Below are 20,986 nucleotides of genomic sequence, written 5' to 3'. Positions count from 1 at the left end.
TAACACTTAGGCATGGTAGGGGCATTTTCGATCATTTTGTACTTATCCTCGGTTTAGTCCCTAAACAAACCCCTATGACCACCAAAATTTATACATTTTCTTAACATGTCATATTAAGCCTTCTATTAATAATTCATGCACAACGGTGGGCATATGATGAGTTTTAAAGTGTTATGAATTCCGAGCAAAAGGTTCGATTTAGGTCCTTAATTTATGGTTCTTAGCTTAATTCTTTATAACCCTTTAAAGCTTACTTGCTTAAAGTTCATAAAAAATTCACAAGATTCTTGCCATTATAATTGAGAAAGTCCAATATCCAAATTGTTCCATTTTTCTTCGTAAGTTCATCTTTGAGTCTATTTTTAGGAACCCAAAGAATTTCATGAAAATCAGTCCAGAAAGGCCCATTTAAAGAAAATATGAAATTTCTCCCCTTTTGGATGGATGTATTGAACTGGTCATGTCATCTTCTTCTTCCTCAAAATAATGAGCAAGATGACATTTTATATTATAAATCCTTTTATTCAATATTTTTGAAAAAAGATTTCATAATTTTTTTTCAAACTTCGAAAAGGATAAACTCGAATACAGTATTAATTGCATGATGATATGAATGAATATATAAAAATCATTTTAGTATCTTTATCTCGTGATAATTTGAACAACATTCTTCCCAACTTCCTTTAAATTTATATGGTATGATTCATATGCCTTCACGAAATTGATCTATATAAGATTACAACATTATTTACGGACTTCCTTTAAGTTATCACATATTTTTGTTGTGATATAAAAATACCTTGAGTTGATTACACTACTTCAATGTCGAAAATTACTTTGACCTTTTAAGTTCTTTGATCTCAAATTCTTTCATTAATTTTCTTCTAAGTTCACTTCGTTATCTCCATGACTATGATGTCATCTACTAGTCATCTACACACTAGAAGCACTGAAACTCCCATTGATATTGAGTGCCTAATAAAGAGTATGATTTCCTTGGCTTTCATTATACCCACAATCTTTCATAACCTTTATGGATCTTCCAAGCCATGCCCCTGGTGATTGTTTTAGTCCGTACAAAACCTGTCTCAATTGGTATATTGTACCTCTTGAGCTTTCAAATCGTAGAAGAATGCTCGTGTAGATTTCCTCATCTAAATTGCCATAAAGAAATGCATTCTACACATCAGATTGTGAGAGTTTCTTAAGTTGGCAACCAAAGATACCAATATCCTTACAACTAGAATAAATACCTCCAAGTAATTTATACCTAAGCTACTATCTTGTCTTGTACATTTCCAATGTTCCAATCTCACCTTATACCTGCAGTGGAATAGATTTGTTGGATTTAACACTTGCGGTGGAGTGGATGATCGACAGTTATGAACGCTATGAGTAAAACTGAATCACAATCAATGATCACCAACTATGAAGGCTTCACCGATTGAGTCCCAAAGAGGTTGAAAGCTATGAACACTGTGAGTGAAACTTAATCACGGTGGATCATCCATAGTTATGGAGGCCTCACCAGTTGAGTCAAGATTTGGTTCTAATTAGATTTTTCAGAATAAAAAAGCTTTGATACCATGTTACAAATATAAACTAAATCTCTACCTACTAGGAAACAATAAATATAAATAAATCTCCAAACCATAACTAATGTCAACTCTTTCTTAGAAGTAAATGATAGCATTAAATCAAGTCATTCTTTCACCCCAAACAAACACCATTGTGCATCAAAGTAAGGAGATTCTTGTTGAGTCCAATTTAAAAAAATGGCACTAAGTAAATTCCAATAACCAGACAGAGGTATATCTGGCGCAGTAATCTCCCACAGTATTTTAAGGAGTAGATGATAGACAAAGAGATATTCCAGTGGAAGTACCTGATTGTGGGGGCTTTATCCTGAAAACCGAATGACCGTTCCAAGCCAATCATCTGGAATTTTGCCTCGGATTTCCCCACTTAGAGCTCTCAACGAATGGACGGTTGCTGCCTGCACCAAGCGCCACATAAATAAACATTATATAACATTAAATGGAATTCGTCCAACCAAAAAACACACAAAAAAAAAGATTCACCTTTACAATGTACACTTCAATACCAAGCTTTGCAATCATTGCCGCCTCTGATATCTTAGTCACCATTCCCCCAGTTGTATCATGCGCGGCTACACTTATCTCAACTATCCATCACAAATGAAAAACACAAAAACAACTGTCAGGCTGTTTCACCCAAAAATGTCTCTTGCGGTGTAGTCCTTACGAGGTATTCCTAGTGAAAGGGCAATTAACCTTTCTTTACCTTTTTCGGCCTCACTTAACCACTCTGGCATTCCTAGGTGTATTCCTTCTTTTCATCGTAATAAGTAGGAGGGGCGAAAGGATCAACTGATTCACTTTTCTCTTTTTTGTCTTTGTTTTCGTTAATAAAGTAGATTATTCTTAGTCTTAGAAAGAAAGGTACGATTCTATCGTTCAGAGGCCATCCTCTATCTCTGAAGATCTATTTAACGATCTCATACAGGTATGTCTAGATTTGGTTGAAAGGTGTGTCCCTTGGGCTCTTGAGATTCCTTATGAATCTTAGACTGGACTTTGGTGTCTACTGAAATGGTCATCGTCCTTGTTAAGGATTCGGCATTCGGCGTATCGGGAGCTAAAAAAACTCCCTTCCACTTGGAGCTCTTCGTAGTCTCCTTGTAGGATAAGGCTTCTTTGTTTGGAGCTGTTCAGCTCGAGTAAGAACTCGAGACTATGACCATTTTCAGCCGAATGCAAAGAGTGGGCCTCTCAATACATTCTGCGTTTGTTTTGTCAGTGTTCGTATCAACTTGCACATACCTCAAATAATCTAACTGGAAAATCATAATAAGCATTTGATTACTAAGAAAACTCATAGGATATTAAATCTTAAAGAGGCAATCACCATAGATAGAAGTTTCTATCCTTCTCAGGGTGAGGGGTAATATTAGGAATTGATTTTATAATTAGAATTCCTAAAAATTTCAATAGCGTGGAGAAAATTTAAACATTAAATACATACGAATAATATAAATAGCGTGGAGAGATTTTCAGGGATCTTAGCACAAGAATATATGATCCTCGTTGCATATTAATAACAAGGGAAGCCAAATATGAAGAAATTGTTCTAAAAATACAGGTCATTAACACAGGTACCAATGGTTTAAACAAAAGAAACAAAAAGCATAAACTAACAGACAAAAAAGCTACACAAATATGTCTCATAACTATGCCGTGAAGTAAAAAAACAATGTTCTAACCTTCTTTGTTACCGTTAGGCAGTATAGGTCGTATAACAGACCAACGACCACATCCATCCACAGCTGCAGCATTGAAGAATTAGTCAGTTCTTAAACTTCTGCAATTAAAGATTACGGCAAGAGGATGTTTTATTATCTTACCAATCTCTCTTAAAAGAACTGCATTAGGTTCTGTTGGAGGACGATCATAGACACCTAAAACATCTGTCTTCAATCTACGTTAAGTGGAACACTTACAACAGAAATATACCTACACGTAAGATGTGATATCCCCACATCAGTTTGGGAGGAGAACGAAGGATCTTTATAAGAGTGTGGAAACCTCTCCCTAGCAGACGCGTTTTAAAAACTTTGAGGGGAAACCTGAAAGGGAAAGCCCAAAGAGGACAATATCTGTTAGCCGTGGGCTTGTGCCGTTATAAATAGTATCAGAGCCAGAGACCGAGCGATGTGCTAGCGAGAAGTTGTTCCCCAAAGGGGTGCCAGTAAGGACGCTGGCCCCAAAGTGGGGTGGATTTGGCGGGGTCCCACATCGATTGGAGAAAGGAACGAGTGCCAGCGACGACGCTGGGCCCTAAAGGAGGGGTGGATTGTGATATCCCACATCAGTTAGGAAGGAGAACGAAACGCCCTTTATAAAGGTGTGGAAACCTCTTCCTAACAGACACGTTTTAAAAACCTTGAGGGGAAGTCCGAAAGGGAAAGCCCAAAGAGGACAATATCTGCTAGCGGAGGGCTTGGACCGTTACATAAAATTAGAAAGATAGAACTATTCTATGAAACAGGTTAACTCTATTATAAAGCATCTTTGTCTGATAGTGCATTCATAAACAGAATTCATGGTGGAGTTGTATCTAACGTGCATGGAATTAGATCATTTTTGAAGTCGTAAGGATACGAGGAACACAACATAATCAGGCTTCAGATTCTCGGCAAGATGTCGTATTATTACATCTCCACTTAATATTGTGCAACCCTAGTAAAGAAGTGGAAAAGTCAGTCAAGTAAATTAACAGTTAACCACGTGATGAAATTTTGAAAGAAAAGAGAGCAAACCAGGGAATCATCAAAAACGGCATCTCCATGCAGAACCTAAGCAAAACGTTATAGTTGTGACGTTATTATCTAGTTTAACGGGAAAACAGTATGTTATGATGGGAGTGGCCGAACAAACCAGAGACAAAGTAAAAGAATAATGCACAGAAGCATAACAGACATGTAGAGTGAAGATACACATTGTGACTACGCAGGGTGAGAAACAACAATATCAATACCCCCCCCCCCCCCCCCACATTTATCCTTCTAAGAACGAATTTTACTTCCTTGGTTAACTTTAAACTGTGAAAACCAAGGCTTGCTCTCTCTTTACCTATACGCATGAGAGTCTTCCAACCATTTTCATAGATGCTAGAAATAACCCTTCTCCCAAAGCCTCTTCTTCTTGTGTGGACCTCCACAACTACTTTAGGAGAAGTGTTACTTCTTTGCTCGAAAGCCCGAAACAAAAGCCCCCATAATGATAAGTGAGGTTTTGCACCAATTCACCAGGTGACTTCAAGCCTGATAACTACCTCCATTCCAAAAGAAGTTCCTAGCCAACTAATCTTATCTTGTAGTGACCCCTTTAGGAGCTTTGAGGATTCAAAAATAATAGAGGACTATTGGACAAGGGTGAGATTTCCTCCTTTTCACACCTGAGGTAGTTCCCCAAAGGATTTCGTTCTAAATTTTGCACCCAAAGGGATGCCGAGGTAACACAACTGTAAGGAATCATTTTTACACCCCATTTTCTCAGCGTGAAACAACAACTCACCCCTCGATATCGATCCCAATAAGGACCATTTTGTTCAAATTTAGGGAAAGACCAGAGGTATGAAGAAAAATATCAATTATTGACCACCAATTATGAAGAAAGTCGTCTTGGTTTAGCAATTTTGTTTCTTCCAACATTGAAACCCTTGAGAATCTTTTTCTGACACCCAAACTGAATCAACTGACTAAAATTCATGGCTTTGTACTTTTGCTTATGAGATAATTTTGTTTTTATCTCTCCTTTTGGTGCCTTGTTCATCAGCAAGTCTAAAGGCATTTACCAACATTGGAGAACCAAAACTAAGAATTGTGTTAAGCCATGAATATTCTGCCTTTTATTGTGTTAAGATAGCTTTGTATCTATCGGTTTCTTTCAATAAGAGTGATCTTGCACTCTGAAGCTGGGTATCTTCTTCGAATTTTTACTCTAATCAAAGTCTTCTAGATGTTCGTTTCTTCTGGTAGTAGCTTGGTGCAGCTATTGCAGCTTGAAGGAGTAGCTTGGAGTTCTTTGGCTTGGTGTTTAATTTTCAATGTTTTGTTTTAGGCTCTCTTACTATTTGGACAATTGTTCATTATTTGGTTGTTAAAGCTCCTTTTTACACCCTTTTGGAGTTTGTCCTTGAACATTTTCCCATCTTTTTATCTATAATGAAAAGTTTATCGCGGCTCTGTAAAAAAAGGGAGTGTGGGTCTTGATCGTGGTGGACCGACTCACAAACAAAAAGAAAGATGCAAATTTCTTGCAATGAGACCATCCATATTCCTTAAACGGGATACCAATCGTGAAATAGAACCATCAAGGTGAGTTTAGGGGGTATGCTTCAATTTGAGGGGAAGTAATATGGTATATATGTAAGTAGGTATAAAATGATACAATGTGTTCTCCAAGATTTCTTTCACATTGTCGTAACAAAAACAAATCCATGTTAGAGCCAACAAGTCTCTGGCATTCAAGAATATAATCTGTTTTGAAAGCATCAAATTGAATCAAATCACAAGTACTTGAGATGATGATAAAAATATCATTTCATCTCATCAATGAAATTATACCTTATCCAGAAAAATAGAAAGTGAAAGAATCATAAAAAACAATCAACCAAGGAAATCTATCATCAATCATGAAACATCAATGCTAAAATATGAACCTTACAGGAACAAAACCGGAGTTAATAGCCTTAGACACCCCATGTAAATCACCTGCATCCATCTGGAAGAAAAAGAACATTGAACTGTGAATTGAATGATATGCAAAGGAAACGATTGAGAAGTTAAATTTCAAGAATACATTCTTCTAAAATGGCTCACTAACATTTCTTTCACAAGTGGACCATCCACATGAAAATGGAGACATTCCAACAGATGGAATACCCTCTGCAAAGAAAACCCAAACAAGGTTCACTAAAATATTTGACTTAATTTCCATGTATGGTGTTGAACATACTGATAACGTTAAGCATTCAGTTGAACAAATAAATAAAATATAGAAAGACATGTATACATCCGTGTATGCGTGTGTTTGTTGATATCTGCGTACGATGAACCCACAAATCCTTTCTTATTTTATTTGATTAAATCATCTCTTCCATGTTTGTTAGGTTCCTCCAGTTGGGTCTTGCCTCACATCTACTATCCAAAAGGCCATTACGGTTATAGTTGGAAAAAAACATCTTTAAGGAAAAAAAAAATTTGAGGAACCGGTGGTGTCCAACACAAGGATTAAAGAAATAAGAGCCTGCATACGTGAATGTGATGCTGAGAGAAAATAAGAAGAAACTAATAGTGGAGTGGCTGTGAGAGAGAAAAGGAAAGAAGACTATCAATTCCTCATTGATATTAATAGTCTACCTGTTGGGCCTATACCATTACCTATTAGCTTAAACTTCTAGGCAATGTCAATACCTCCCCAATTCATATTATCATCCATGTGTTGAGCTTTGTGCTAATATTCAATCTCACACATAAGAAGGATTGTTGAACATATATTGAAAGATCAAATCTATTAAATCCCATTAGTTTGAACGATTTTCAGTCTAGTGATAATTCAATTTTTGTTTTAAAAGGAAACATATTTCATTCATTTTTTTTAATATCCACGAGTATCTGAGCAAACTTGCACATGCCACGACAAATTTCATGAGCTAACCGCATGACCCTACTAGATTTGGTTGACAAGAAAACTCATAGGAACCCATAGGATATTAAATCAAGGAAACATATTTCATTGATAAAAAAAAACTTCAACTTGATCCGACATAGTTAGCATTTTTGTAAGCTTCCAATTGGAGGGAATTGTTCCATTCCTTTACCTGAAGTCCCTTTCAGGTAATGTAACACTCAATATATGTTGCCTAAAAAGGTTCTAGTCGATCTTGCATAAATTTACTAATTACACTTACTGAGCATACTATGTCAGGATGAGTGTGTGTTAGATATATAAAACATCCCACTAGCTTCTAGTACATCTCTCAACTCATCATAGATTCTTCTTTTTACTTCTAATTTCTGATGTGAATCTATTGGCGTTGGTGAGCTTATATCCATTTTTCCCTATTTTCATCAATAAATTCATCACATATTTCTATTGTCGTATAAAAATAGCTTGAGCTAAGTACGCCACTTCAATATCGAGAAAGTACTTCATTCTTCCAGGTTCTTTGATCTCAAATTCTGCCATCAATTTCCTAACTTCAATCTTTTCATATTCATTTTTTCCAGTGATAGGATGTCATCTACATACACTAAAAGCATTGTAACCCCCCTCAATTCTGAGTGCTTGATACATAAAGCATAGGGATAAGGTTAGCATTGTCAGTTGGGTTTGAATTATTGAGTGAAAGGCAGAAATACTAGTACCAACGCCAGATTTTTGTTTGAGAAGAAATAGTCATGTAATCCAAGTGCAGTCATCAATTAATGTGAGAAACCAACGAGGACCAAAAATATTTGGAACAGTAGAGGGTCCTCACATATTATTATGAACCAAATGAAAAGTCATAGAGCTTTTATTTTTGACGGATAGGAAAAGATACACGTGTATGTTTGGCAAATTCAGTGTCAAAATGAAACACAAAAACTTGAAATCCATGAAACAACTCTAGAAACATAATTTTCAGGACTCCCCAACCATGATTATGTGAGCCTCCCCAATTTCCTCATTTGCAGTTGAGAGTTTTTTCGTTCAACTTCCGACAACTCTCCTTTGCATGTTTCGATTTTGGTTATCTTCGCTCTATTTCCTAAGTGTTGGATGTCATAAAGGTTTTTCAGTCAATGGTTATCGTCCATGCAGAGTAGCTCTTTGGTGGTTGAGCTAGGGGTGAGTAGGTTTCCATGGATTGGAGATCAATGGCCACGAGAAAACTAGGAGGTAGGGGTGGAGAGAGGGTAGAGAAAATTCATGGTGAGCAAAATAAAGTTACGATTACAAGAATGTTTTGTGATGATTCAATATTTACGTGCCCAGTTTTTATTTTTCAAATATTTTTCAAATCATTCTTCAAGTATACATCATGTCGTGATTGACTTTTACAGTTTTGGATATAGTTTTGGCATGAGTAATAGATTTAATTCTTAAGGAGACGTCAAGGAAATTTTCTAATTTCTTTATTTTTAGCTTTCAATCCAGTACATTATAAATTGCATATTTATTTAGACAATGATTCTTATTTTAGAGTAAAAATGCTTTCTTTTGCTTCCATAGAATTGTATGTTGATAGTAATCGTAAACAAAGTTGGTCATTACATAAGATGCCCAAATGACATCATTATAGCATGTATGAACCATGTTGCAGCTAAAACCAAAATGAAGTAGGGCTGCGTATGAATGATGTGATGTAAATAGAGACATAGACAGAAAAATTAAAATACGGAGACCAGCATTAACCAAAAAATACCTCTCGCCAAGGCTCTAACAATTTGGAGATTGAGCAAAGTGACCTGACATACAAGAAATGTGAAAATATCGGTACTAAACAAATTTGAAGCTTAAGGATAATATTCAAAATTTTAGCCTCATACCCAAAAGTAAATAAAATAAAAACTAGAGTTCACTGTGTTTTATTATATAACAAAGTTAATGAAGATAAATGGTGTACAAATGACCACAAAGTTAAACAAAGGAGTAAATGAGGAATTACATAAGTATTGGGACTGAAGAGCCAAAACATATATGAAAAGAAAATATCATCCCACAGATGACCCGTCCATTCCTTCTCATCCTAAAAAATTAATTTATTCCACTCTAACCAAATGCCTGGACAAAAGCATTGCAAAACCATTGGTACCAGCAATGACCTGGGAAACCTATAGTTTGGAAAATGTTACATCATCAATTTAACCCAAAGTTAAAGCAAATAGGATGGGTTACCGTAAATTCATTATATCAATACTTAAATACTCTCTTCACTTGTAGGCTTGAAATTTTTTTAAAAGGCCAAACAAAAGGAAACCAATATTGATTTGGGAGAAAATACCATTACATGTGTAACGGCCCAAGCCCACAGCTAGCAGATATTGTCCTCTTTGGGCTTTCCCTTTCGAGCTTCCCCTCAAGGTTTTTAAAACGCGTTTGCTAGGGAGAGGTTTCCATACCATTATAAAGGGTGTTTCGTTCTCCTCCCCAACCGATGTGGGATCTCACAATCCACCCCCCTTCAGGGCCCAGCGTTCTAACTGGCACTCGTTCCTTTCTCCAATCGATGTAGGACCCCCACCAAATCCACCCCCCTTCGGGGCCCAGCGTCCTTATTGGTACACCACATCGTGTCTACCCCCCTTCGGGAAACAGGCTCCTCGCTGGCACATTGCCCGGTGTCTGGCTCTGACACTATTTGTAATGGCTCAAGCCCACTACTAGCAAATATTGTCCTCTTTGGGCTTTCCCTTTCGGGCTTCCCCTCAAGGTTTTTAAAACGCGTCTGTTAGGGAGAGGTTTCCACACCCTTATAAAGGATGTTTCGTTCTCCTCCCCAACCGACGTGGGATCTCACAACATGAGCTTGAACACAAGATTTCCAGGTTAGATACCATGTTAAATCACTAATGAACTCAAAAGCTTAAGCTGATGGGATGGTTTACAAAAAAAATTAATTATATCAATACTTTAATAGAAAAGTGGCAAGGATCCAAGCCATAACCTCCAACAAATTGAACTAGAAAGGAAGCATTGAAATCCTCCCAAAATCTTCTGCATAGGAATTCCAATTGGGGTTGAGAGGAGACGGGCGTTACATTTCTGAACCTTGTCACTCATGTTGAGGCCGCTAGACTAGAGATCAGTGTCAAACCTTGCATTTCTTTGGCAAAGGTTACTTTTAGAGGGAATTGAAAAATTAAAGAAGAGAAGTCTCCTTTCCTTAATAGTAGCAAAAAGCAATTTGAATGTGAACAAGTCCACTCTAATCAATCTTATACACTCCTTGATCACTAAGATCATAGAGAAATATTGTATTAAAATAACCAATAGAGTCCCCCTCTTTCAAATCCTATCCAGGAATGGCCTTCTGAGCATTGTATGCCACCCATTAGCTTGCGTATCCCACACATACACATTCTTCCGCAATGAGATGGCATAAAGTTTGTCAAGCAACCTTTGAATCTTATATTGTCACGTCTATCATGAGCCAAAAGAATGTTTTGTGGCCATATCGAGTTTAAATTGAAGAAATTTGGAGGAAGACATCTTCAAGCTTAATTATCTTGGTCCTTCTAGAGCTATTGAAAGTTAAAATTACATAAACCGAGGGCCAACCATTCTCAAAAGCCAAATATGTTCCATCTAGGACCCTTCACCATACATTGTGAAACCGTTGACTACAGGAGGATATATCTATTGCTGAAAAAAGTAGAGCACCCAAATACATCGAGAGTTCTAGCCTTCAGCTTAACTCAAACAATGATAATATTAGTAAGATACTAAGATTAGTATTGTAGTAATAAAAAAACAGGGAAAACTGAAACTTTTTCAGTATCCTTAGAAACATTTTTACAATACTGATATTTAAAGACAAATTAGTTTAATTTAAAACATTGTAACGGCCCAGGCCCACCGCTAGTAGATATTGTCTTCTTTCGGCTTTTCCTTTTGGGCTTTCTCTCAAGGTTTTTAAAACACGTCTGCTAGGGAGAGGTTTTCACACCCTTATAAAGGGTGTTTCGTTCTCCTCCCCAATCGATGTGGGATCTAACAAACATACTAGTCTTCGAGAGTTCAAATCAGGGCAAATTTAGCAGTATTATGATTTTAAGAAATTTGATGACTTCTTGTTCAACCATGAGTCAACACTGAATCTAAAGTGTAGTAAGTAAAACGAAGAACTTGCACTAAGCTTTCCTATTTTCTTAAAGCACTTGCAACCACTTGATTTGACCAACTGTTTCTTTATTTCTACTTATTTTTCTTCCTTGTTGCAAGATCTCTCCTCAACTTGAAAACATTTGACTAAGTCAGCACAGAACCCCAGTCGATTCCAATTAAGACTTGAGAAATCATTTAAAATTAGAATTTCTAGACACTGGAAGATATCAATCAACTAAAATTAAACTTTTAAACTAAAATCCAAAATAGTCTAGCCTTTGTTTTGTTTTTGCATCACCAAGTTTACATTATTCGTTCCCCAACAGGGCACTTTTCAAGTTGCCTGTCCTTTCTTTCTTTTCTTCTTCCATCCCAAGGTGGTTTTGGGAAAGTTCACGACCAAGATTTTAAAAAGGGCACTATAAGGAAACAATATGCAATTGGAACAATAAGCCTACCAAAATGTACTTAATTTCTTCAAGATATATAGGTTCTTTCAGCCAGAAGAAGTGATGCCTGAACTGATACAGGTTCAAGTACTCAATGAGCACATTTGATTGTCAAAACAATAACAAGGAAGTAGAAAAACCAATTAAAGAAATGTACAACACACGTTAACTTACGGATATACGTGTGGCAACAAATCCAGCCTTGACTAAGGGTCTATCAAGTCCTCCTTTATGGACCCCTGATTTACTTGCCTGAAAATGCCCAAAAGAACCTGAAGCAACCATACAGAACCATAACCCTCTGTATTTGTAGCAGAACTAACAGGTATCGTCTTTAAACTTTCATGCATTTATATCTTGATCCTTACCATCAGTTCTCATCCTTTCAAGCTAGTTCCATAAAAATAAAAATCTATTGCGTGAATTTACTAGAACATTATGTCCATTTTTACCTAAAACTTCCCTTTTCAATTTCATCAAATTAGGCATTGGGAGAAACATTCAATAGTCAATTTGTACATTGATAGTGCATAGTTTATGCGAATGAAGATTGATATTAGACCAGATCAAATGAAGGAGTAAAATCGATATTCTTTTTTCTAAAATAAGTATCTCTGAATGACCTAGAACTTACCAGCTCCATGGACAACTATGAAGGGACTCGCAAGGCCAACTTCATGTTCTCCGAAATCATCTGCAGTACACGCAATATCGGATTTTCCAGGCTGCTTGCTCCAATCCATTCCAATAGTATTTTCAGAAGAAGAGCCACTAACCATAGTTTTCCTCAGATGTGACGAAACCGTCGCCAAATTTTCTTCGTGTATCGTCTCCAATTCATTTTTGCAAGTAATAGCCGCACCTCCTGGATTAACATGAAAAGTTATGCGATGCACAAAACAACAGGCACATGAGAAAATCATACGGAAACTAAGCAAAAAACGAAAATCGATGAAATTGTTCTTGAGCTACAAATTATTGCATTCAGACCCAGTTTTACGATGCATCGGAGTGGTTTGGTTAGATCCATAACTTTGAAAAAATTGTCGGAGACCGGGAGCGATTCGTTCCCCTCCTTAATTTTGCTTAAATGACGAAGTCTTCAATGGTCGAATCCATGTCGAAGCTAAGTTGATATCATATATGCGCGGGTTTTTCCCAACAAAAAGTTGTGTATTATTGTACTTGTTAAGTCCTTTGCTTTGGATTATTTAATTTTAGTTTTTTTTGTACGTTTAATAAATTTTAAATTTAATCCTTCAAAATGAATTTTTATGAAAATTAATTAAACTAATAACAACAATCATTTTAGAATGTTTTGTATCCGTCTATAATCTATTCTTGTGCACTATAGAACGATACAAATTCTTATACACGGTAGGATAAGTTATGTCTATTGATATAATTATTACAAACAAGTCGATCTTTTACGAGTTACTCATAATTATAGTTAGGTTAAAAGTTCGTTCTACCTCTTATGTACTCGCATTTTTCACCATAAATATCACTGGTTCGAAACTAGTCAGATAATATATTTTTGACAGCTCCAGGCTAGCATTTTGGTTGATTTGGTTTGGGTCTAATACGGTCGAATTCTTTCTTACATAAACCATATCATAACTTATCATGTCTTTACAATTAATAATTCGTATCATGCACATATCAATCATATCATATATAATAATAGTCACATAACATAAATCGAACGTGCCTTCAACATATCATATCATAACATATCACATCATAAACATATCAATTTAGTGCATACAACATAATATTCGCGTATCAAACAAAATATAAAAGACCGAAAGTACGCAGATCGGACCGACACTCATAAACGACCCTCTAGTAACAATGCAGCTCTCGAACGCTCCCCCAACCTCCGGCAGCAGTTAGCGAAGGCCTGAAAAAGAAATCTAAAATGCGGTGATTAAAAAAGCACTCGGTAGGCTCTCATCGCATCCAATTCCTGGTAGGTTTCCACGGGCTTTTCCGCAGGCTCTAGGAAGTTCGGGCTTAACTCTATGGTCATCTGACCTTCTGGGAAGGCTTCAAATGGTGTCGTGGTGTAGTTGGTTATCACGTCAGTCTAACACACTGAAGGTCTCCAGTTCAAGTCTGGGCGACGCCATATTTGAATTATTTTATTTTATTTTTATTTTGTTTCATTTTTTTTACAATCTTGATTCATTCTAGGCCGGTACGAGAAAGTTTAAGCGCGTGATAAGCCCGAGAATCGTGCCCAAGAACACACTTGAGCATGTAATTACTTGTATGGACTTTTATTGAAGAAATATATGTAGGAACAAACAAGGACTAGGGTGGAATGATTACCAGCGTGTTGTATGCTTTTGATTTAGCAAAGAAACTCATGAACTACACTTAGCATCAGAGGCCTAGGTTGATTGGTCCAACGTGCTGTTTTCGCTGGACGAAGAGTCGTTGGGTCTTTCGTTGCGTGATTTTCGAGGCTTCAGATCTCAAACCGTGACAAAAAGAAAGGAAAATAAAATTGAAGGTTAGAATAGTGCAATTTAAAATCAAACAACACCACAGCTAAAGCAAATGGAAAAGCAATACAAGCATGTGTTGTTAAGGTTTGTTACAAACGGAGAAAGGGTTCGCGATACTATTTCAAACAATATATAAAAGACCGAAAGTACGCAGACCGGACCGACGCTCATAAACGACCCTCTAGTGCCAATGCAGCTCTCGAACGCTCCCCCCACCTCCAGCGGCATTTAAGAAAGGTCTGAAAAAGAAATCTAAAATGCGGTGAGTAAAAAAGCACTCGGTAGGCAGCCAGCCTACTTGTAGGCTCTCATCGCATCCAATTCCTGGTAGGTTTCCACGGGCTTTTCCGCAGGCTCTAGGAAGTTCGGGCTTAACTCTATGGTCATCTGACCTTCTGGGAAGGCTTCAAATGGTGTCGTGGTGTAGTTGGTTATCACGTCAGTCTAACACACTGAAGGTCTCCAGTTCAAGTCTGGGCGACGCCATATTTGAATTATTTTATTTTATTTTTATTTTGTTTCATTTTTTTTACAATCTTGATTCATTCTAGGCCGGTACGAGAAAGTTTAAGCGCATGATAAGCCCGAGAATCGTGCCCTCGAACACACTTGAGCATGTAATTACTTGTATGGACTTTTATTGAAGAAATATTTGTAGGAACAAACGAGGACTGGGGTGGAATGATTACGAGCGTGTTATATGCTTTTGATTTAGCAAAGAAACTCATGAACTACACTTAGCATCAGAGGCCTAGGTTGATTGGTCCAACGTGCTGTTTTCGCTGGACGAAGAGTCGTTGGGTCTTTCGTTGCGTGATTTTCGAGGCTTCAGATCTCAAACCGTGACAAAAAGAAAGGAAAATAAAATTGAAGGTTAGAATAGTGCAATTTAAAATCAAACAACACCACAGCTAAAGCAAATTGAAAAGCAATACAAGCATGTGTTGTTAAGGTTTGTTACAAACGGAGAAAGGGTTCGCGATACTATTTCAAACAATATATAAAAGACCGAAAGTACGCAGACCGGACCGACGCTCATAAACGGCCCTCTAGTGGCAATGCAGCTCTCGAACGCTCCCCCCACCTCCAGCGGCATTTAAGAAAGGTCTGAAAAAGAAATCTAAAATGCGGTGAGTAAAAAAGCACTCGGTAGGCAGCCAGCCTACTTGTAGGCTCTCATCGCATCCAATTCCTGGTAGGTTTCCACGGACTTTTCCGCAGGCTCTAGGAAGTTCGGGCTTAACTCTATGGTCATCTGACCTTCTGGGAAGGCTTCAAATGGTGTCGTGGTGTAGTTGGTTATCACGTCAGTCTAACACACTGAAGGTCTCCAGTTCAAGTCTGGGCGACGCCATATTTGAATTATTTTATTTTATTTTTATTTTGTTTCATTTTTTTTACAATCTTGATTCATTCTAGGCCGGTACGAGAAAGTTTAAGCGCGTGATAAGCCCGAGAATCGTGCCCTCGAACACACTTGAGCATGTAATTACTTGTATGGACTTTTATTGAAGAAATATTTGTAGGAACAAACAAGGACTAGGGTGGAATGATTACCAGCGTGTTGTATGCTTTTGATTTAGCCAAGAAACTCATGAACTAAACTTAGCATCAGAGGCCTAGGTTGATTGGTCCAACAGGCTGTTTTCGCTGGACGAAGAGTCGTTGGGTCTTTCGTTGCGTTATTTTCGAGGCTTCAGATCTCAAACCGTGACAAAAAGAAAGGAAAATAAAATTGAAGGTTAGAATAGTGCAATTTAAAATCAAACAACACCACAGCTAAAGCAAATTGAAAAGCAATACAAGCATGTGTTGTTAAGGTTTGTTACAAACGGAGAAAGGGTTCGCGATACTATTTCAAACAATATATAAAAGACCGAAAGTACGCAGACCAAACCGACGCTCATAAACGACCCTCTAGTGGCAATGCAGCTCTCGAACGCTCCCCCCACCTCCAGCGGCATTTAAGAAAGGTCTGAAAAAGAAATCTAAAATGCGGTGAGTAAAAAAGCACTCGGTAGGCAGCCAGCCTACTTGTAGGCTCTCATCGCATCCAATTCCTGGTAGGTTTCCACGGGCTTTTCCGCAGGCTCTAGGAAGTTCGGGCTTAACTCTTTGGTCATCTGACCTTCTGGGAAGGCTTCAAATGGTGTCGTGGTGTAGTTGGTTATCACGTCAGTCTAACACACTGAAGGTCTCCAGTTCAAGTCTGGGCGATGCCATATTTGAATTTTTTTATTTTATTTTTATTTTGTTTCATTTTTTTTACAATCTTGATTCATTCTAGGCCGGTACGAGAAAGTTTAAGCGCGTGATAAGCCCGAGAATCGTGCCCTCGAACACACTTGAGCATGTAATTACTTGTATGGACTTTTATTGAAGAAATATTTGTAGGAACAAACGAGGACTGGGGTGGAATGATTACGAGCGTGTTATATGCTTTTGATTTAGCAAAGAAACTCATGAACTACACTTAGCATCAGAGGCCTAGGTTGATTGGTCCAACGTGCTGTTTTCGCTGGACGAAAAGTCGTTGGGTCTTTCGTTGCGTGATTTTCGAGGCTTCAGATCTCAAACCGTGACAAAAAGAAAGGAAAATAAAATTGAAGGTTAGAATAGTGCAATTTAAAATCAAACAACACCACAGCTAAAGCAAATGGAAAAGCAATACAAGCATGTGTTGTTAAGGTTTGTTACAAACGGAGAAAGGGTTCGCGATACTATTTCAAACAATATATAAAAGACCGAAAGTACGCAGACCGGACCGACGCTCATAAACGACCCTCTAGTGCCAATGCAGCTCTCGAACGCTCCCCCCACCTCCAGCGGCATTTAAGAAAGGTCTGAAAAAGAAATCTAAAATGCGGTGAGTAAAAAAGCACTCGGTAGGCAGCCAGCCTACTTGTAGGCTCTCATCGCATCCAATTCCTGGTAGGTTTCCACGGGCTTTTCCGCAGGCTCTAGGAAGTTCGGGCTTAACTCTATGGTCATCTGACCTTCTGGGAAGGCTTCAAATGGTGTCGTGGTGTAGTTGGTTATCACGTCAGTCTAACACACTGAAGGTCTCCAGTTCAAGTCTGGGCGACGCCATATTTGAATTTTTTTATTTTATTTTTATTTTGTTTCATTTTTTTTACAATCTTGATTCATTCTAGGCCGGTACGAGAAAGTTTAAGCGCGTGATAAGCCCGAGAATCGTGCCCTCGAACACACTTGAGCATGTAATTACTTGTTTGGACTTTTATTGAAGAAATATTTGTAGGAACAAACAAGGACTAGGGTGGAATGATTACCAGCGTGTTGTATGCTTTTGATTTAGGCAAGAAACTCATGAACTAAACATAGCATCAGAGCCCTAGGTTGATTGGTCCAACAGGCTGTTTTCGCCGGACGAAGAGTCGTTGGGTCTTTCGTTGCGTGATTTTCGAGGTTTCAGATCTCAAACCGTGACAAAAAGAAAGGAAAATAAAATTGAAGGTTAGAATAGTGCAATTTAAAATCAAACAACACCACAGCTAAAGCAAATTGAAAAGCAATACAAGCATGTGTTGTTAAGGTTTGTTACAAACGGATAAAGGGTTCGCAATACTATTTCAAACAAAATATAAAAGACCGAAAGTACGCAGACCGAACCGACGCTCATAAACGACCCTCTAGTGGCAATGCAACTCTCGAACGCTCCCCGCACCTCCAGCGTCAGTTAGCGAAGCGGTGAGTAAAAAAGCACTCGGTTGGGAGCCAGCCTACTTGTAGGCTCTCATCGCATCCAATTCCTGGTAGGTTTCCACGGGCTTTTCTGCAGGCTCTAGGAAGTTCGGGCATAACTCTATGGTCATCCGACCTTTTGAGAAGGCTTCAAATGGTGTCGTGGTGTAGTTTGTTATCACGTCAGTCTAACACACTGAAGGTTTCTAGTTCAAGTTTGGGCGACACCATATTTGAATATTTTATTTTATTTTTATTTTGTTTCATTGTTTTTACAATCTTGATTCATTCTATGCCGGTACGAGAAAGTTTAAGCGCTTGATAAGCCCGAGAATCGTGCCCTCGAACACACTTGAGCATGTAATTACTTGTTTGGACTTTTATTGAAGAAATATTTGTAGGAACAAACAAGGACTAGGGTGGAATGATTACCAGCGTGTTGTATGCTTTTGATTTAGCCAAGAAACTCATGAACTAAACTTAGCATCAGAGGCCTAGGTTGATTGGTCCAACAGGCTGTTTTCGCTGGACGAAGAGTCGTTGGGTCTTTCGTTGCGTGATTTTCGAGGTTTCAGATCTCAAACCGTGACAAAAAGAAAGGAAAATAAAATTGAAGGTTAGAATTGTGCAATTTAAAATCAAACAACACCACAGCTAAAGCAAATTGAAAAGCAATACAAGCATGTGTTGTTAAGGTTTGTTACAAACGGAGAAAGGGTTCGCGATACTATTTCAAACAAAATATAAAAGATCGAAAGTACGCAGACCGAACCGACGCTCATAAACGACCCTCTAGTGGCAATGCAGCTCTCGAACGCTCCTCCCACCACTAGCGGCAGTTAGCAAAGCGGTGAGTAAAAAAGCACTCGGTAGGCAGCCAGCCTACTTGTAGGCTCTCATCGCATCCAATTCCTGGTAGGTTACCACGGGCTTTTGCGCAGGCTTTAGGAAGTTCGAGCTTAACTCTATGGTCATCTGACCTTCTGAGAAGGCTTTAAATGGTGTCGTGGTGTAGTTGGTTATCACGTCAGTCTAACATACTGAAGGTCTCCAGTTCAAGTCTGGGCGACGCCATATTTGAATTTTTTATTTTATTATTTTATTTTTATTTTGTTTCATTTTTTTTACAATCTTGATTCATTCTAGGCCGGTACGAGAAAGTTTAAGCGCGTGATAAGCCCGAGAATCGTGCCCTCGAACACACTTGAGCATGTAATTACTTGTATGGACTTTTATTGAAGAAATATTCGTAGGAACAAACGAGGACTGGGGTGGAATAATTACGAGCGTGTTATATGCTTTTGATTTAGCCAAGAAACTCATGAACTACACTTAGCATCAGAGGCCTAGTTTGATTGGTCCAACGTCATGTTTTTGCTGGACGAAGAGTCGTTGGGTCTTTCGTTGCGTGATTTTCGAGGCTTCAGATCTCAAACCGTGACAAAAAGAAAGGAAAATAAAATTGAAGGTTAGAATAGTGCAATTTAAAATCAAACAACACCACAGATAAAACAAATTGAAAAGCAATACAAGCATGTGTTGTTAAGGTTTGTTACAAACGGAGAAAGGGTTCGCGATACTATTTCAAACAAAATATAAAAGACCGAAAGTACGCAGACCGGACCGACGCTCATAAACGACCCTCTAGTGGCAATGCAGCTCTCGAACGCTCCCCCCACCTCCAGCGGCAGTTAGCAAAGCGGTGAGTAAAAAAGCACTCGGTAGGCAGCCAGCCTACTTGTAGGCTCTCATCGCATCCAATTCCTGGTAGGTTTCCACGGGCTTTTCCGCAGGCTCTAGGAAGTTCGGGCTTAACTCTATGGTCATCTGACCTTCTGGGAAGGCTTCAAATTGTGTCGTGGTGTAGTTGGTTATCACATTTGTCTAACACACTGAAGGTCTCCAGTTCAAGTCTGGGCGACGCCATATTTGAATTTTTTATTTTATTTTTATTTCGTTTCATTTTTTTTACAATCTTGATTCATTCTAGGCCGGTACGAGAAAGTTTAAGCGCTTGATAAGCCCGAGAATCGTGCCCTCGAACACACTTGAGCATGTAATTACTTGTTTGGACTTTTATTGAAGAAATATTTGTAGGAACAAACGAGGACTGGGGTGGAATGATAACGAGCGTGTTATATGCTTTTGATTTAGCCAAGAAACTCATGAACTAAACTTACATTAGAGGCCTAGGTTGATTGGTCCAACAGGCTGTTTCCGCTTGACGAAGAGTCGTTGGGTCTTTCGTTGCGTGATTTTCGAGACTTCAAATCTCAAACCGTGACAAAAAGAAAGGAAAATAAAATTGAAGTTTAGAATAGTGCAATTTAAAATTAAACAACACCACAGCTAAAGCAAATTGAAAAGCAATACAAGCATGTGTTGTTAAGGTTTGTTACAAACGGAGAAAGGGTTCGTGATACTATTTCAAACAAAATATAAAAGACCGAAAGTACGCAGACCGAACCGACGCTCATAAACGACCCTCTAGTGACAATGCAGCTCTCGAACGCTCCCCCCACCTCCAGCGGCAATTAGCAAAACAATAAACAATGTCTAATAAAGCATCTCTCCACCAATCTCAAGCAACTTCTGTTAGGATCGCACAATAACGCACATGCTCGATCTAGATGAACACAAAGAATGGGATAGAGAAAAATGCAAGTAGAACTCTCGCTAAAAGTTTTTTTCTATTGATGACTTCACGTATGTAGAGTAAGAGAGAATTAGAGAGAATAGAAAGTTACATCTCAAAGCTCTACCGGACGGGATATATATATTGTTCAATTTACTATATATAGCTTTACCAGATTTAACCATCTACTATATATAGCTATTTACTATATATAGCTTTACCCGATTTAACCATCTACTATATATAGCTATTTACTATATATAGCTTTACCAAATATAGCTTTACCGGATA

The 20,986-nt window shown here is 38.1% G+C and overlaps 1 protein-coding gene and 6 non-coding genes across 12 annotated transcripts; 6 read left to right on the top strand and 1 right to left on the bottom strand.

The window, feature by feature from the left end:
- Positions 1-1,125: 1,125 nt before the first annotated feature.
- On the bottom strand, positions 1,126-13,001 carry LOC111783871 (Amino acid kinase family protein). Of its 6 annotated transcripts, none has more exons than XR_015422882.1 (14): positions 12,833-13,001; positions 12,477-12,707; positions 12,017-12,114; positions 8,992-9,034; positions 6,408-6,469; positions 6,249-6,305; positions 4,340-4,375; positions 4,182-4,259; positions 3,425-3,491; positions 3,284-3,346; positions 2,082-2,185; positions 1,886-1,996; positions 1,254-1,323; positions 1,126-1,179 (listed from the first exon to the last, which is right to left on the bottom strand). XR_015422882.1 is itself a non-coding variant. In XM_023664705.2 (13 exons), exons 1-12 carry the CDS (start codon positions 12,870-12,872, stop codon positions 1,901-1,903), a joined length of 975 nt encoding a protein of 324 aa, XP_023520473.1. In that variant the 5' UTR covers positions 12,873-13,001; the 3' UTR covers positions 1,126-1,323; positions 1,886-1,900. The 6 variants fall into 6 exon arrangements, 2 of the variants coding, with proteins under 2 accessions (XP_023520473.1, XP_023520472.1); XR_015422881.1 differs by having other exon boundaries at positions 1,126-1,154; XR_015422884.1 differs by having other exon boundaries at positions 1,271-1,323.
- Positions 13,002-13,899: 898 nt separating this feature from the next.
- On the top strand, positions 13,900-13,973 carry TRNAV-AAC (transfer RNA valine (anticodon AAC)). The gene has a single exon. It is a non-coding gene; the product is annotated as a tRNA-Val (tRNA).
- Positions 13,974-14,767: 794 nt separating this feature from the next.
- Positions 14,768-14,841, top strand: TRNAV-AAC (transfer RNA valine (anticodon AAC)). The gene has a single exon. It is a non-coding gene; the product is annotated as a tRNA-Val (tRNA).
- Positions 14,842-15,635: 794 nt separating this feature from the next.
- TRNAV-AAC (transfer RNA valine (anticodon AAC)) lies at positions 15,636-15,709 on the top strand. Its single transcript has one exon. It is a non-coding gene; the product is annotated as a tRNA-Val (tRNA).
- A 794-nt stretch (positions 15,710-16,503) lies between these two features.
- Positions 16,504-16,577, top strand: TRNAV-AAC (transfer RNA valine (anticodon AAC)). Its single transcript has one exon. It is a non-coding gene; the product is annotated as a tRNA-Val (tRNA).
- Positions 16,578-17,371: 794 nt separating this feature from the next.
- TRNAV-AAC (transfer RNA valine (anticodon AAC)) lies at positions 17,372-17,445 on the top strand. The gene has a single exon. It is a non-coding gene; the product is annotated as a tRNA-Val (tRNA).
- A 1,615-nt stretch (positions 17,446-19,060) lies between these two features.
- TRNAV-AAC (transfer RNA valine (anticodon AAC)) lies at positions 19,061-19,134 on the top strand. Its single transcript has one exon. It is a non-coding gene; the product is annotated as a tRNA-Val (tRNA).
- The last annotated feature ends 1,852 nt before the right edge of the window (positions 19,135-20,986 follow it).

The sequence above is a fragment of the Cucurbita pepo genome, chromosome 11 (genome assembly GCF_057944985.1).
Source record: "Cucurbita pepo subsp. pepo isolate OVF chromosome 11, ASM5794498v1, whole genome shotgun sequence".
Taxonomy (NCBI): domain Eukaryota; kingdom Viridiplantae; phylum Streptophyta; class Magnoliopsida; order Cucurbitales; family Cucurbitaceae; genus Cucurbita; species Cucurbita pepo.
This window is presented reverse-complemented; position numbering and strand designations above follow the sequence as displayed.

What these genes read in the sequence shown, in the direction of transcription:
- LOC111783871 (XM_023664705.2), bottom strand. Translation starts at nt 12,872, where the DNA reads ATGGATCTAACCAAACCACTCCGATGCATCGTAAAACTGG. An exon ending in TGTTAGAGCCTTGGCGAGAG is followed by an intron (nt 6,470 to 8,991) that starts GTATTTTTTGGT and finishes TTTTCTTTGCAG; the next exon opens with AGGGTATTCCATCTGTTGGA. An exon ending in CTGATTATGTTGTGTTCCTC is followed by an intron (nt 3,492 to 4,181) that starts GTATCCTTACGA and finishes CGTAGATTGAAG; the next exon opens with ACAGATGTTTTAGGTGTCTA.